Genomic DNA, 11847 nt, shown 5'->3' with positions numbered 1-11847 from the left:
TCGGTGTGTGTAATGGTGGCACTAATGGTGTTAATGAAAATTTATTATCACTTTTTTTTCTGTTTTTTTCTGTTTCATCAACATCTTCTTCGTCGAAAATGGAAATGGTTATTGTCGTCGTTTCCAGAAAAAGAAAGAAAATTCATTTCATTTCATTGTCTTATCTTGATACTTGATCTTTTCAGAATAATAAATATTCCTTTGTTGGCAAGAAAAGTTATCAAGATTTGCGAGAAAATTGCTAAAAAGAATTGCAAAAAGTGGGAAGCTCTATCTCTATATTTACGGGAAGTTTTTTTTCGTTTTAAATTTTTAAATTTTTTAAAATTAAAAATTCAAATTATTCATCGTTTCACATGTTTTGTTAATAAATTTTTCATCATCACATTATAAACATCATTTTACATTTTTGTGTTTATAAATTAATTATTTAACCAGAAATAACAACAAAAAACCACATTTTTCGCATCTTCATTTAACACTGAGTACAGTGTTGGGGTTGGTTTATGTAAATGTTTTTTTTTTGAAATTAAAATTAAAAAAAAAAACATTTTTTTTTGTGACAACTTGATGTTGTGGTAATGAGAAAAACAACCTTACTTTCCATTACTTTTCAAATAGAAATAGTTTCGAATGTTTACTTTTTTGGACTAAACCAAATAAATAAATAAAATTGCAAGGTGGATTGAGAATTGAAAAGGGGGACCAGGAAATTTGCCTGTCTTGTGTATAAATAACACTGATGACATGATCAGGGAGCTTGTTTGGTTTCCATTCCATTCCATCCATTACATTATAGTTTTCCTGAAATGAAAATGAAAGAATTTCGGGCAAAATGTGAAAATAGCCACGAAATGAAATGAAAAAAACCGGAGAGAAAGAAAAAAAAGTCATTCATCATCATTGAAGACAACCAAACCAACCCAGGCAGCAGCAGCATGACATATGACACGATGTATAACATACAAACACACACGGCCTACATTCATTCAAAGTTTGGTTTTGGTTGATTCCATTTTTTTTCTTTTTCAGGTTGCAAAAACTTGAATTAAAATATGAAAATTTTCATGTTTTATTCCAAATGCAAATTAATCTGGATGTTATAACCTTGATGAAATCAAAAAAAAATTGACACAATCAATCTGGAACATCATAGGGTTGAAATAGTCAACTTTGTTTTAGCAATCGGACTATTTCGAACCAAATGGAACGGATATTGAAAAGGTTTTTTTTCCAAAATATTCGTTTTGATCATGCGCTTTTTTCCCTTGTGTTATATAAACGAGCAACACCAATATCGCGGGTAAGAAGTCGCTGAACTCTTGGCAAAAATTTTCGTTATGTTTTGGGAAAACAAAAAAAAATCTCAAGAGAACGAACTGAAACCTTATATAATACCCGAACAACGGGCTAAACCCGATTCTTCATCTATCAAAAAAAAAAAAAAAAAAAAAACCCAAAGAAACTTTCCAAAAAAAAACCAAAGTGGTGCGATTCACGATCAACGACTTTTGCTTTGGCTTTCATACAGTCAACTGCCACCACCACCACTATTTAGACCCAAAATGGTAGTAGCAGTTGGTTGGTCGGTATATATCCCACCGTTCCAAAATTTTTTGTTTCGGGTTTCGGGTACTACGCTGACGCAAATCGAATCTTATTTCAGGTCGAAAATGTTCATATGTCTCAGCTGTGTGTGTATCTCCATCATCATCAGCAAAAAAAAATTCAGTCAAAGAATTTCATCTAAGCAATAAACAACGATTCTCTCTGTGTAAATTCTGTACTCATTTTCTTTGTTTTGTTGTTGTTGTTTGTTTTCTTCTGATCACGATGATGATTCTGGTGATAATTTTTAGGTTTTAAGCAGCGAAAAACAACAAAACCTCGAAAAATGAGCCGGCTTTTTTGAGAGAAATTTTTCGAAAACTTTCAAATGTTATCCATAAAGTGAAGTTTTTCTGTTTTGTTTTGTTTTTTCAACAACAACCAAGCTTTTAACCCCCCGAAATAAAAGGTATGTTTTCAATAAATAAATAACTTTATTCAATAATAATAATCATTTAGGAAATTAAGGGTTATCATCTGAATATCTATGATACAATGTAGCAATCAATCCGAAACAGAATGAACTAATTTTATTTATTGAGGGAGTGGTTATAACCTACAAAAAAAAAAATTACCTGAAAAAATACCTTGATGACTATATTTATGAATAGTGTCATCATCATCATTATCATCTATCATATTCACCTGATTCATTTTAGGTAGAAAAATCATATAAAAACCAGGAATTCTTTACTTTCATTTTGTTGTTGTTTGTTTGTTTTGTTTTATGTTTTTTTTTGTCCATTGGATCATCATGCTCAATTAAAATGCAATAAAAATGAATGAAAATGGAAAATGGAATGGATCATAAATTTTCATTCGGAAAAGAATTTTCGCTTCTTTTCCGAATTGACTTTTTTGTTTGTTTTTTCGACAATGTTTCTAATTGATGATAGCTGCCTACCTATTTCGACTCAAACAGCTATCCGCTCCAAAAAAAAACGATTATCATTTTGGCGAATGATAATAATAATGATAATGATAACCACAAGGGAAACATTGATTTCAATTTTATCAAAGATAGATAAAGATAGAGTCACGAAACATTGATTTTCTCATCCATATCCAAAGTGAGAGAGAGAGAGAGAGAGAGAGAAAGATGTGTTGATAGTTTTGTTTTGTTACACAAGGGATGTATAAAGTATAATGAAAAAAATGACCGGTATTTTTTTCTTCCGAAATACAGAATTGATTTTGAAACCAAAAAAAAAAATTCTTGAAATTCTTGAAAAATTCATATACAATGTGTATATGAATGAAATTCCTTGTTCAAATTCTGCTTCTTTCGTCGTCCTTCCATAAAATTTACATAATATTCAAATCAGGGAGTAACTAAAACGAAATTCAAAATTCTTTTCTTTTCTTTTTTGATTGTTTGGCAAAAAAATGAAAAAGGCCTGACAAACAATGACATTTATTATCATTGTTTGGTTGGTCGGTTGTTTGTTTTCGTTTGATGTCATTATTATTATGAAAGAAATGAAAAGAAATTCTTTAGCATGAAAAAAACGAAAAAAATGAATTCCCGGGACAAACAACAACAATAGAGAACAACAACATCAAGAAAACAATGATGATGATGATGATGGGAGCCATGAATCTGGAATTAACTTTGTTGTTTCGAGTTAAAAACTTATTCAAATTTCGTTTTTTGCTTTCTCTTTATTCACATTTTGATTATTATCATCAAGAATGTCGAGAATATCGAGAATCAAGAATCAAAATTTTAGTTTCCCTGATTCCGCCCATTCGATTATTATCGATTATTGGCGACATTATAATCTCCATATAGAAAAGTATTAGTTATTCACAATATTCATGGATCAGATTTTCAATAACTAAAATAGGAAGTTTAGTCTATTGAATTTCATAATATGAAGAGATTTTTTTCTTCTCCTGGTTGTGTCCCAAATATAACGATAATGGATATTTTCATTGTTGTTTGAGTTTAATCAGGCAAAAATCCATCATTGTGTTTAAACATTTAAAGTAAAATTAAGCTTAAAACCTTTTTACCTGGAGTGTGTGTGTGTGTTGGTTGCATTAGACAGATTTTGATGATAATAATTGCAAACAAATCAATCGATCGATCTAGCCCTAAAGCATATTTGTTTTTTGAAAAAAAAATGTTACACGAAAATTTTCATAATGTTCACTGCAGTGTTAAATCTATGTGATAAGTGAAAAATCACTTTTTTTCGTTTGGTTTGAAACAACAACTCTTTCCATAAGCTTATGTGACACATACATATTTACGTCTTTGAACAGGTAAAATTCGTCTTTCACTATGGCTCTTTTGGATTATTATCAAGGACAACCAAAATAATAAGCCATGTGTGTGTGTGTGTTAAAAAATGATAATCTTTGAAAAAAAAATTTCTTTAAATTCTTTTTTAAATAAACAAAAAACAAAAAAAAAAATATTGATACATAATGAACAAGCCAACTAACTAACCAACAAAATCAGGTTTTCTTTTGACTTTTATTTTCTTCTTTTTGTTATTTTATTTTAGTTTGGAAAACGTGTAAAAAACGAAACGAAAATGTCAAATTCTTCAGTATTATGAAATGTTTTTTCTCTCGTCCAACTTTTCAAAATTCATATCAAACCACTGAGAAAACATATTCAATCAATCAATCAACCTGACATCACATATCAATCAATCAACCATGTCAAAAATGATCCTAATATTAACTATATTGATTCTATTTGAATCAATAACATCGATATCATCATCAATGAATATTGCCATGATATCATCATCATCATCATCAACGTCAGCTATTTCCACATCCATAGCATCAGCACCAAATTCAAATATCGATAATAATAATAATGGTGCAAATGGTGTTGGCAGTGAACAACGTTGTGAAAAAATAACAATACCAATGTGTATGGATATTGGTTATAATTATACATCGATGCCAAATCTATTGGAAATGGAAACACAAGAAGAAGCTGGTTTAGAAGGTAAGATTTTTTTTTCTGTAAAATTTTTTCGGGAAATTTTCCCAAATTAACATGGACCAGAAAATTTCATTTTATCGAAAATCTGGTCCAGTCCAAAATGTTGAATTACCCGATTGATTTTGGTAGTGGATGAAATGTTAGTTACCCGAATTGAAATGAAATGAATGAATCATCAATCATCATTGTTTGAGTTTTTTCTTGTTTTCTGGCTGTTCTGCAAATGATGGATGAGTCTTTGTTTTGTTTCGCAATGAAATGACATGTTCAGTCAGTCAGTCAGTTAGTTTTTCATTGTTCAGTGGCCATATAGGTAGGATTTTTACGTTTTTTGATAATTTTTCGACGATTCTATTCGACGACTATTACCGATTTTTTTTCTCCTAAGCGCGGGTAAATTTATGCGGTAATTTTTGTGAATTTAAACGGTAATTTTTTTCCCCCACACACACTTATCAAATTGTCAACTGCAAACTTTCAATCATCATAATTTCTCGATTGCGTGTTTTTAATCAGAAAAATTTTTCAATCAAAAAAAATGATGATGATTATTATGATGAGAATCGATCCATCTGTCAAAACAAACAAACGAAGGGAGAGTGAGTGACAGAATGATATCTTTATTTTTCAATTGAAATGAATCAATCAAACCAGCGAAAGTGCAATGACATTCTTAATTGGGTTTTTTCGTTTTGTTTTTTTCGTTTTTGGGTTTCTGAAACAATTCTGGTTTAAAATTCATTCAACCAAAAAAAAGAAAAGAATCTCATTATCGACTCGATTTTCAAGTTTTTGTTTTCTGTTTCCTAAAGAAATATTCAAAACGAAAATTTCATTTGAAAACAAAAAAAAACTTAAACTAAAATACAACAGTAGTTTTGGCTGGGTCGCCACATTGATTAACAGGTTCGCTACCAGCGACGCATATGTGCGTCGTTTTAGTTCTTTATTTTGAGCCCGACGACGCAAATATGCGTCGTTTTTGTATTTACATTTAAGCAAATATGCTTGGTTTTAGTATTAACATTTGATCGAATTTGCGTCGTTTTAGTTTTTACATTAGATCGAATATGCTTGGTTTTAGTATTAACATTTGATCAAATTTGCGTCGTTTTTGTTTTTACATTTGATCGAATATGCTTGATTTTTGTATTCACATTTGATCAAATATGCGTCGTTTTTGTTTTTACATTAGATCGAATATGCTTGATTTTTGTATTCACATTTGATCAAATTTGCGTCGTTTTTGTTTTTACATAAATGCAAATACTCGTCGTTTAAGATTTTACATTTATTTATCAATTAGATTTTTTCAAATTTCTTATATAATTACTTTTACAAATATGCGTTGGTTTTAAAATCATTGCCATTCAAAGTTCTATTATAAAAAAATTCCATGGGCTGTGGTTAAAGATTTGTTTCTCAAGCGCTGGTAGCGAACGAGTTAATAGCCAGACTAGTTATCGATCCATCTTTGGTTTGGGAGTCTGGTCGAAAGAAAAACTGCTTGGAACTGCTGCTGTCCACCATGAAGAAATGGAAACCAGACAAAAACTCTTTTTCCACATTTTGTATTGCAAAATGACCAATTTGAATGTGGAATTTCGAGAGAGAAAAGCAAAAAAGCCAGGCCAACCAAAGTTTGACGATTATAAATCATCAAACTCGGTATTTTTTCAAGGAAGAATATTCTGAATTGGAGGAATATTCTTTTTCTGTGTGTTTAAGTCTGTTTGGCTATTTTTTTTGCATTATACACACCAGATGTTTAGATGTTTGGAATATTCTTTCGTCCAGGAAATGGTTTTTTGGACCAATGTTGTTTTCGTTTTTCTAAATTGAAAAATTGTCATTGTCGTTTTACAAAAGAAAAAAAAATTTCACTTTGTTAAAAAATTCTCACTAAAAAACGAAATAAATAAATAAATATTGAGCCACAGAACTCAGAATTTCAATTCTTGTTTAACACATACAGAATTTTTTCTTTTTTTACAAACTGAAAAAGTTTATTTATTAGCAACCGAAATAAAACAGCAGCAGCAGCAGCAAGAAAGAAAATAACATTCAAGCTTCAAGGCACGATTTTATTCTTTATTCTTTCTCTCGGAATAAAAAATACAAAACGAAAAAAAACGATCGAAAAAAATTTGAATAATGATGCTCATTTTCGATCGAATGTTTGCGTTGTTGATGTTGGTGATGGGTGATGGAAAAAATCAATCGATTTTTTCGTCCATCTACAAAAAAAATGTACAAAAAAAGCAATTCGAACGAATGTTTCGTTACCGTTCGATAATGATGATCAAGTTTATTTTTTTATTTTTTTTGTTGAATTTTCTCTTTTTCAATTTTTATTTTAAATTTTTTCTTATTTTAAATTCATTTCATTTGCAACAAAAACAGTACATCAATTTTGGCCATTGGTCGAAATCAATTGTTCGGATGATTTGAAATTTTTCCTATGTTCAATGTATGCACCAATATGTATTGAAGAATATCCTGGTCATATACCATCATGTAAATCGGTTTGTGAACGTGCTGTAAGTTTTGTTTTTTGTTTTGTTTGTTTTTTTGGCTGTTTTTTTTAAAGTTTTTGTTTCTCATTTGAATTCAAATAGCGTGAAGGATGTAAACCAATTATGATACAATATGGTTTTCCTTGGCCAGATAAAATGAATTGTTCCGAATTACCTGTTTATGGTGATGGACAACAAATTTGTATGGATCCGAAAAAAGGTGCTGGTATTGAAACCGATAATCATTTTGATCATCAAATGAATAATGGCAATGGTAATTTACTTGCAACAACAAATAATAATAATCATTTGGATGAAAAATTAAATCATAATAAAATTCATCATAATCATAATAAAGCAAAATCAAGAAATAATAATAATAATGGTAATAAAAATCAACAACAACAACAAATATTCTCAACAACAACAACAACGACAACAAATTATCCACCTATATTATCATCATCCTCAATGGATAATATATTCAATCAATATAATGATCATAATGAAATGAAAAAACCACCACCAGCAACAATTATTGAATCAAATACATGTCGTTGTGATTGTCGTCAACCATATTTTATTCGTTTAACATCGACTACCACAGCAGGTATTACAAATCAAATAATTGATTATAATGATCATCATTATCAATCATATCAACAACATCAATATCATCATCATCAACAACATCAACAACAACAATCGATACATCATTTTAATTATTCAAGAATTGAAACAGCATATGGATTAGCATCAATTTGTGCATTATCCTGTAAAGGTTTATATCATTTTAATGAAAATGAACAAGAAACAGCATTTTTTTGGATCGGTATTACAGCAGCTATTTGTGCTATTACCTGTATGTTAACAGTGTTTACATCGTTAACCGATACAGAACGTTTTCGTTATCCAGAACGTGCCATTATTTTTTTAGCTGCATGTTATATTTTTATTGCCGGTGGTTATCTTCTGCGTATTCGTTTAGGACATAATGCTATTGCTTGTGATGGCCCATTTATTCGTTATCAACGAACTGGTCCAACACCAGCATCATGTATATTAAGTTTTATTCTACTTTATTTCTTCGGTATGGCATCAGCATATTGGTGGTTAATATTAACATTAACTTGGTTTTTGGCTGCCGGTCTTAAATGGAGTAGTGAAGCAATCACTAGTTATGCTCAATATTTTCATCTATTGGCATGGTTATTACCAACAGCACAATCGGTAACAATTTTATGTTTGGGCGCTATTGATGGTGATCCATTTATGGGTGTTTGTACAGTTGGTAATCAAAGTCGTGCAAATCTACTAATATTTGTCATTACACCATTATGTGTTTGCATCGCAATCGGTATATTATTTTTATTTACCGGTTTTGTTGCATTATTTCGTATTCGTCGAGCAATTCGTCAAACACAACATACAATACGTGTTAAAACAGATAAATTAGAAAAACTTATGATTCGTATTGGTTTATCATCATTTTTATATATTGTACCGGAGGTAGTTGTTGTTGCCTGTCATATATATGAATATATTTATCGACCATTATGGGAAAAATCATTAACCTGTTTATGTAATGATAATAATTCAAATAATGATCAATATTCACCACAATTCAGCATAATAATATTAAAATATATAATGAGTTTAATCATCGGTATTACATCAAGTTTTTGGATATGGTCTGGTAAAACATTAGAATCATGGATGAGAATTTATACAAAAATTTCATGCTGTTCAGTACCGAAATTTGGTTCACCAAATTCATCATCACGTTCATCCGGTGCTAGTCAATTATTACCAAATATGGGTATTAATTATTATGGTAGAGATATTATTAATGGATCATCATTACCAATGAAAACACAGACAGTTAATCTAGGACCAACAACTGTAACGACAACAACATCAACAACACCCCTTCATCATCCACATTCACATCATCTTAATCAATTACATCATCACCATCAACAACATTTACATCATCATCATCAATTGAATGAATTACAACAACAATCAAGACAAGCATCATTAATATTACAACCAAGATCACAATCAATTCCACCACCACCTTCATTACCACCTCCACCACCTCCTTTAATGGCAAATCATCATACACATCATCATCATCATCAACATCAACCACATCATCATAGTGGTAGTGGATCATTAACTGGTTCACAATTTACACATATGATTGGCAGTTCAATTAATGGTACTGGGAATAATTCCAATAGTAAAATTCCATTATCTCATGTTTGAAACAAAACAAGCTTGAAGCTAAGTCAATCTAATCATATCATTATCATTCAAACATTTGTAAATATGAAAATTGTAGAAATTCTTTTTGATTATTTATTATATACAGGTATAATTCAAAAAACAACAACAAACATTGAATGTGATCTATATACAGACAAATTATCACAAAACAAAACAGATCACCACCATTACATTATAAAAAATGAAATGATTTAAGCAATCAAATCAAATCAAATCAAAGCCAAATGAACAGGGTATTTTCATTCAAACAAAAATTATCAAACAGCAAAAAAAAATCATTCAGATACAAACATTTTTTCTTTCTTCTTTTTACTTTTAGCTATGAACGAATGTATTTAGAAATTCATTGTTTTTTTTACATTTTAATTTAAATAAAAATATTATTATAAAAAAAATAAGTCAATGTTTTGTCGTTGATAATAATATTGTTTCCAGATGAATCGGCAGATTACAGGAAATAATTGTTTTGATTAGTTGTCGTTGTTGTTGACAATTATCATTGGGTAAATGTTTCAATATTTTATAACAAATATTTACATAAGTTTCAATACGTTTCGAATCATTAACTTTATAAATAATTTTACCCAACAACATTATTAATTCAAAATAGAATGATTCATATAAAATATTCGTTTGTTTATCATCGTTGGTTTGATTTTGTTGTCGTCGTTGTCGATCTTCCAAATATACTGTATTCCAAATTGTTGTTAATAATCGAAATAATGAATCTTTATTCAATGATGATGATGATGACGAATTATTTATTAATGAATCATATGGTGGTTGTACAATCAACTGATGATTAATCCATGTAAAAATTGAACATTCTTGACAAAGAATCCGTACACCTTCATTTAATTTGGCCAACGTTTGTAATAATTTCATTATTAATGGTTTATTTTCCATAGGACATAATGATGATGAATTATAATAGGTTAACATATCTGTAATGGCTTTACGTTTATGCCACATTTGAACATCCTGATCAGTTCTTAATGAATCAATCATCCAATTTAAAATAAATTTTTGATGTAACATATATGATATTGGATTTGTTCCATTCATATTCGATATACAAGCTGAATAAAGACCAATAGGTATTGAACGATAATTCATTGGTTTTGATTGTGAATGAATTAGAAAATTTCGAATGGTTGGAAATAAAAGACATGTTGGATTTAATAATATTTCAATAATACGTGCAAACATGACTGAATGGCTACATTCAATACGTTGATTTTCATCGGACATTCCACTACGAATAAAATCAATCAATCCGATCCATAATTGTCGATCTTCAGGATATCTGGCACAATTTAAATGATGATAAAATAATGCTAAAATACGATAGGCAATATTACGTATTTGTTGACAATAACTTGATAATGCCGTAATCGTATATGATAAACAACCATATGATATAAATTTATGATATTTAACAATCGATTGAACGGAAAGAAAATGATAAAACATTGGTAATATGAAACGAGGATCATATCGATCCCATTGTTCAATTCCATCAAGAATTACAACTAAATCATCATCGATAGCGACATCTATCGGAAAACAAGCTATTGAATTGGTAAGATAACGACTATTGTTGAAATTTTGAAATATTTCATCAATATTTGGTGAACGTAAAAATGGTAATTTTTGTGTATGTTTGGCAGCATAAAATTGTGCACCAGATTCACCCCATATAAATGGATGATATCGTTGCATATTCAATCCATTCGATTCCAGAAGGGATAATAATTGAATTAAAGTTTGATCTGTGAAAGTGAAAAATGAAACTTTATTTTTCTGGAAAAAATTTAAAGTAAATCTTACCTTCTAATGAAAGTGTAGCATGATATGAACTAAGAATGAAATCAACAATATTTTCAATTTGTTTACAATGATCGATACGAATTGTACAAAGTAGATAGAATAATTGTATTAATTTATATCGAACATTACCAAATGATGATTGTAGAAAAATTTGTCGAATAATTGAATGACCAGCGATTAAATCAAGTGTATAGTCGAAAAATTCAAAACATTCTTCACGACTGGATATTCGTTCGATCAATGTATGAAATTCATTTAAATTTTTCAGAATTTCTTCATTATTTAGCGTATCATTAATGTTTTCGGCACAATGTTTGGGAAAAAGATTTTTCAGAAATTGTCGAACACGATCATTTAATTCAGCGGGATTTTCAGCAGCCAATCGTACAATATCATCATCATTCGACCAACCAACCGATTTAGTCATTTTGAAGTGAAATTAAATTCCCAAATCAAAAAAAATATTAAGAAAATTTGAATTTTAAAAAAATTTAAAAACAAAACACACGATGAAAGACACACGTGAGTTTTTTATCCAACTATTTTAACCTGAACAGATAGAGCAAGTATAAATAGCAATTTTTTTAAAAAATTCATAAAAATTAAGTTTTTTTTTCCTTTTTTAAAATTCAA

The 11847-nt window shown here is 29.4% G+C and overlaps 2 protein-coding genes and 1 long non-coding RNA gene across 3 annotated transcripts; 1 reads left to right on the top strand and 2 right to left on the bottom strand.

Annotated features, from left to right (window-relative positions):
- Positions 1 to 1049: 1049 nt before the first annotated feature.
- LOC113795865 (frizzled-5-like) lies at positions 1050 to 9363 on the top strand. Its single transcript, XM_075821343.1, has 4 exons — positions 1050 to 2017; positions 4122 to 4579; positions 6980 to 7116; positions 7195 to 9363. Exons 2-4 carry the CDS (start codon positions 4279 to 4281, stop codon positions 9361 to 9363), a joined length of 2607 nt encoding a protein of 868 aa, XP_075677458.1. The 5' UTR covers positions 1050 to 2017; positions 4122 to 4278.
- Positions 5484 to 6878, bottom strand: LOC142645333 (uncharacterized). The gene is made up of 2 exons (XR_012846496.1): positions 6550 to 6878; positions 5484 to 6409 (listed from the first exon to the last, which is right to left on the bottom strand). It is a non-coding gene; the product is annotated as an uncharacterized LOC142645333 (long non-coding RNA).
- On the bottom strand, positions 9299 to 11762 carry LOC113795866 (nucleolar pre-ribosomal-associated protein 1). Its single transcript, XM_027346095.2, has 2 exons — positions 11215 to 11762; positions 9299 to 11156 (listed from the first exon to the last, which is right to left on the bottom strand). Exons 1-2 carry the CDS (start codon positions 11639 to 11641, stop codon positions 9784 to 9786), a joined length of 1800 nt encoding a protein of 599 aa, XP_027201896.2. The 5' UTR covers positions 11642 to 11762; the 3' UTR covers positions 9299 to 9783.
- Between the last annotated feature and the right edge of the window lie 85 nt (positions 11763 to 11847).

Source organism: Dermatophagoides pteronyssinus, unplaced genomic scaffold (genome assembly GCF_027571235.1).
Source record: "Dermatophagoides pteronyssinus isolate colony J.1.1.1.1 unplaced genomic scaffold, Derpt_VIB-CSIC_2022.12 sq0009, whole genome shotgun sequence".
Taxonomy (NCBI): Eukaryota; Metazoa; Arthropoda; class Arachnida; order Sarcoptiformes; family Pyroglyphidae; genus Dermatophagoides; species Dermatophagoides pteronyssinus.
The sequence above is the reverse complement of the archived record's forward strand: the minus strand, read 5'-3'. Positions and strand labels throughout refer to the sequence as shown.

Coding starts and splice junctions, on each gene's coding strand:
- LOC113795865 (XM_075821343.1), top strand. CDS start 4,279: ATGTCAAAAATGATCCTAATATTAACTATATTGATTCTATTTGAATCA. Junction 4,580..6,979: donor AGAAGAAGCTGGTTTAGAAG/GTAAGATTTTTT, acceptor CAACAAAAACAG/TACATCAATTTTGGCCATTG. Junction 7,117..7,194: donor AATCGGTTTGTGAACGTGCT/GTAAGTTTTGTT, acceptor GAATTCAAATAG/CGTGAAGGATGTAAACCAAT.
- LOC113795866 (XM_027346095.2), bottom strand. CDS start 11,641: ATGACTAAATCGGTTGGTTGGTCGAATGATGATGATATTGTACGATTG. Junction 11,157..11,214: donor TGCTACACTTTCATTAGAAG/GTAAGATTTACT, acceptor TCACTTTCACAG/ATCAAACTTTAATTCAATTA.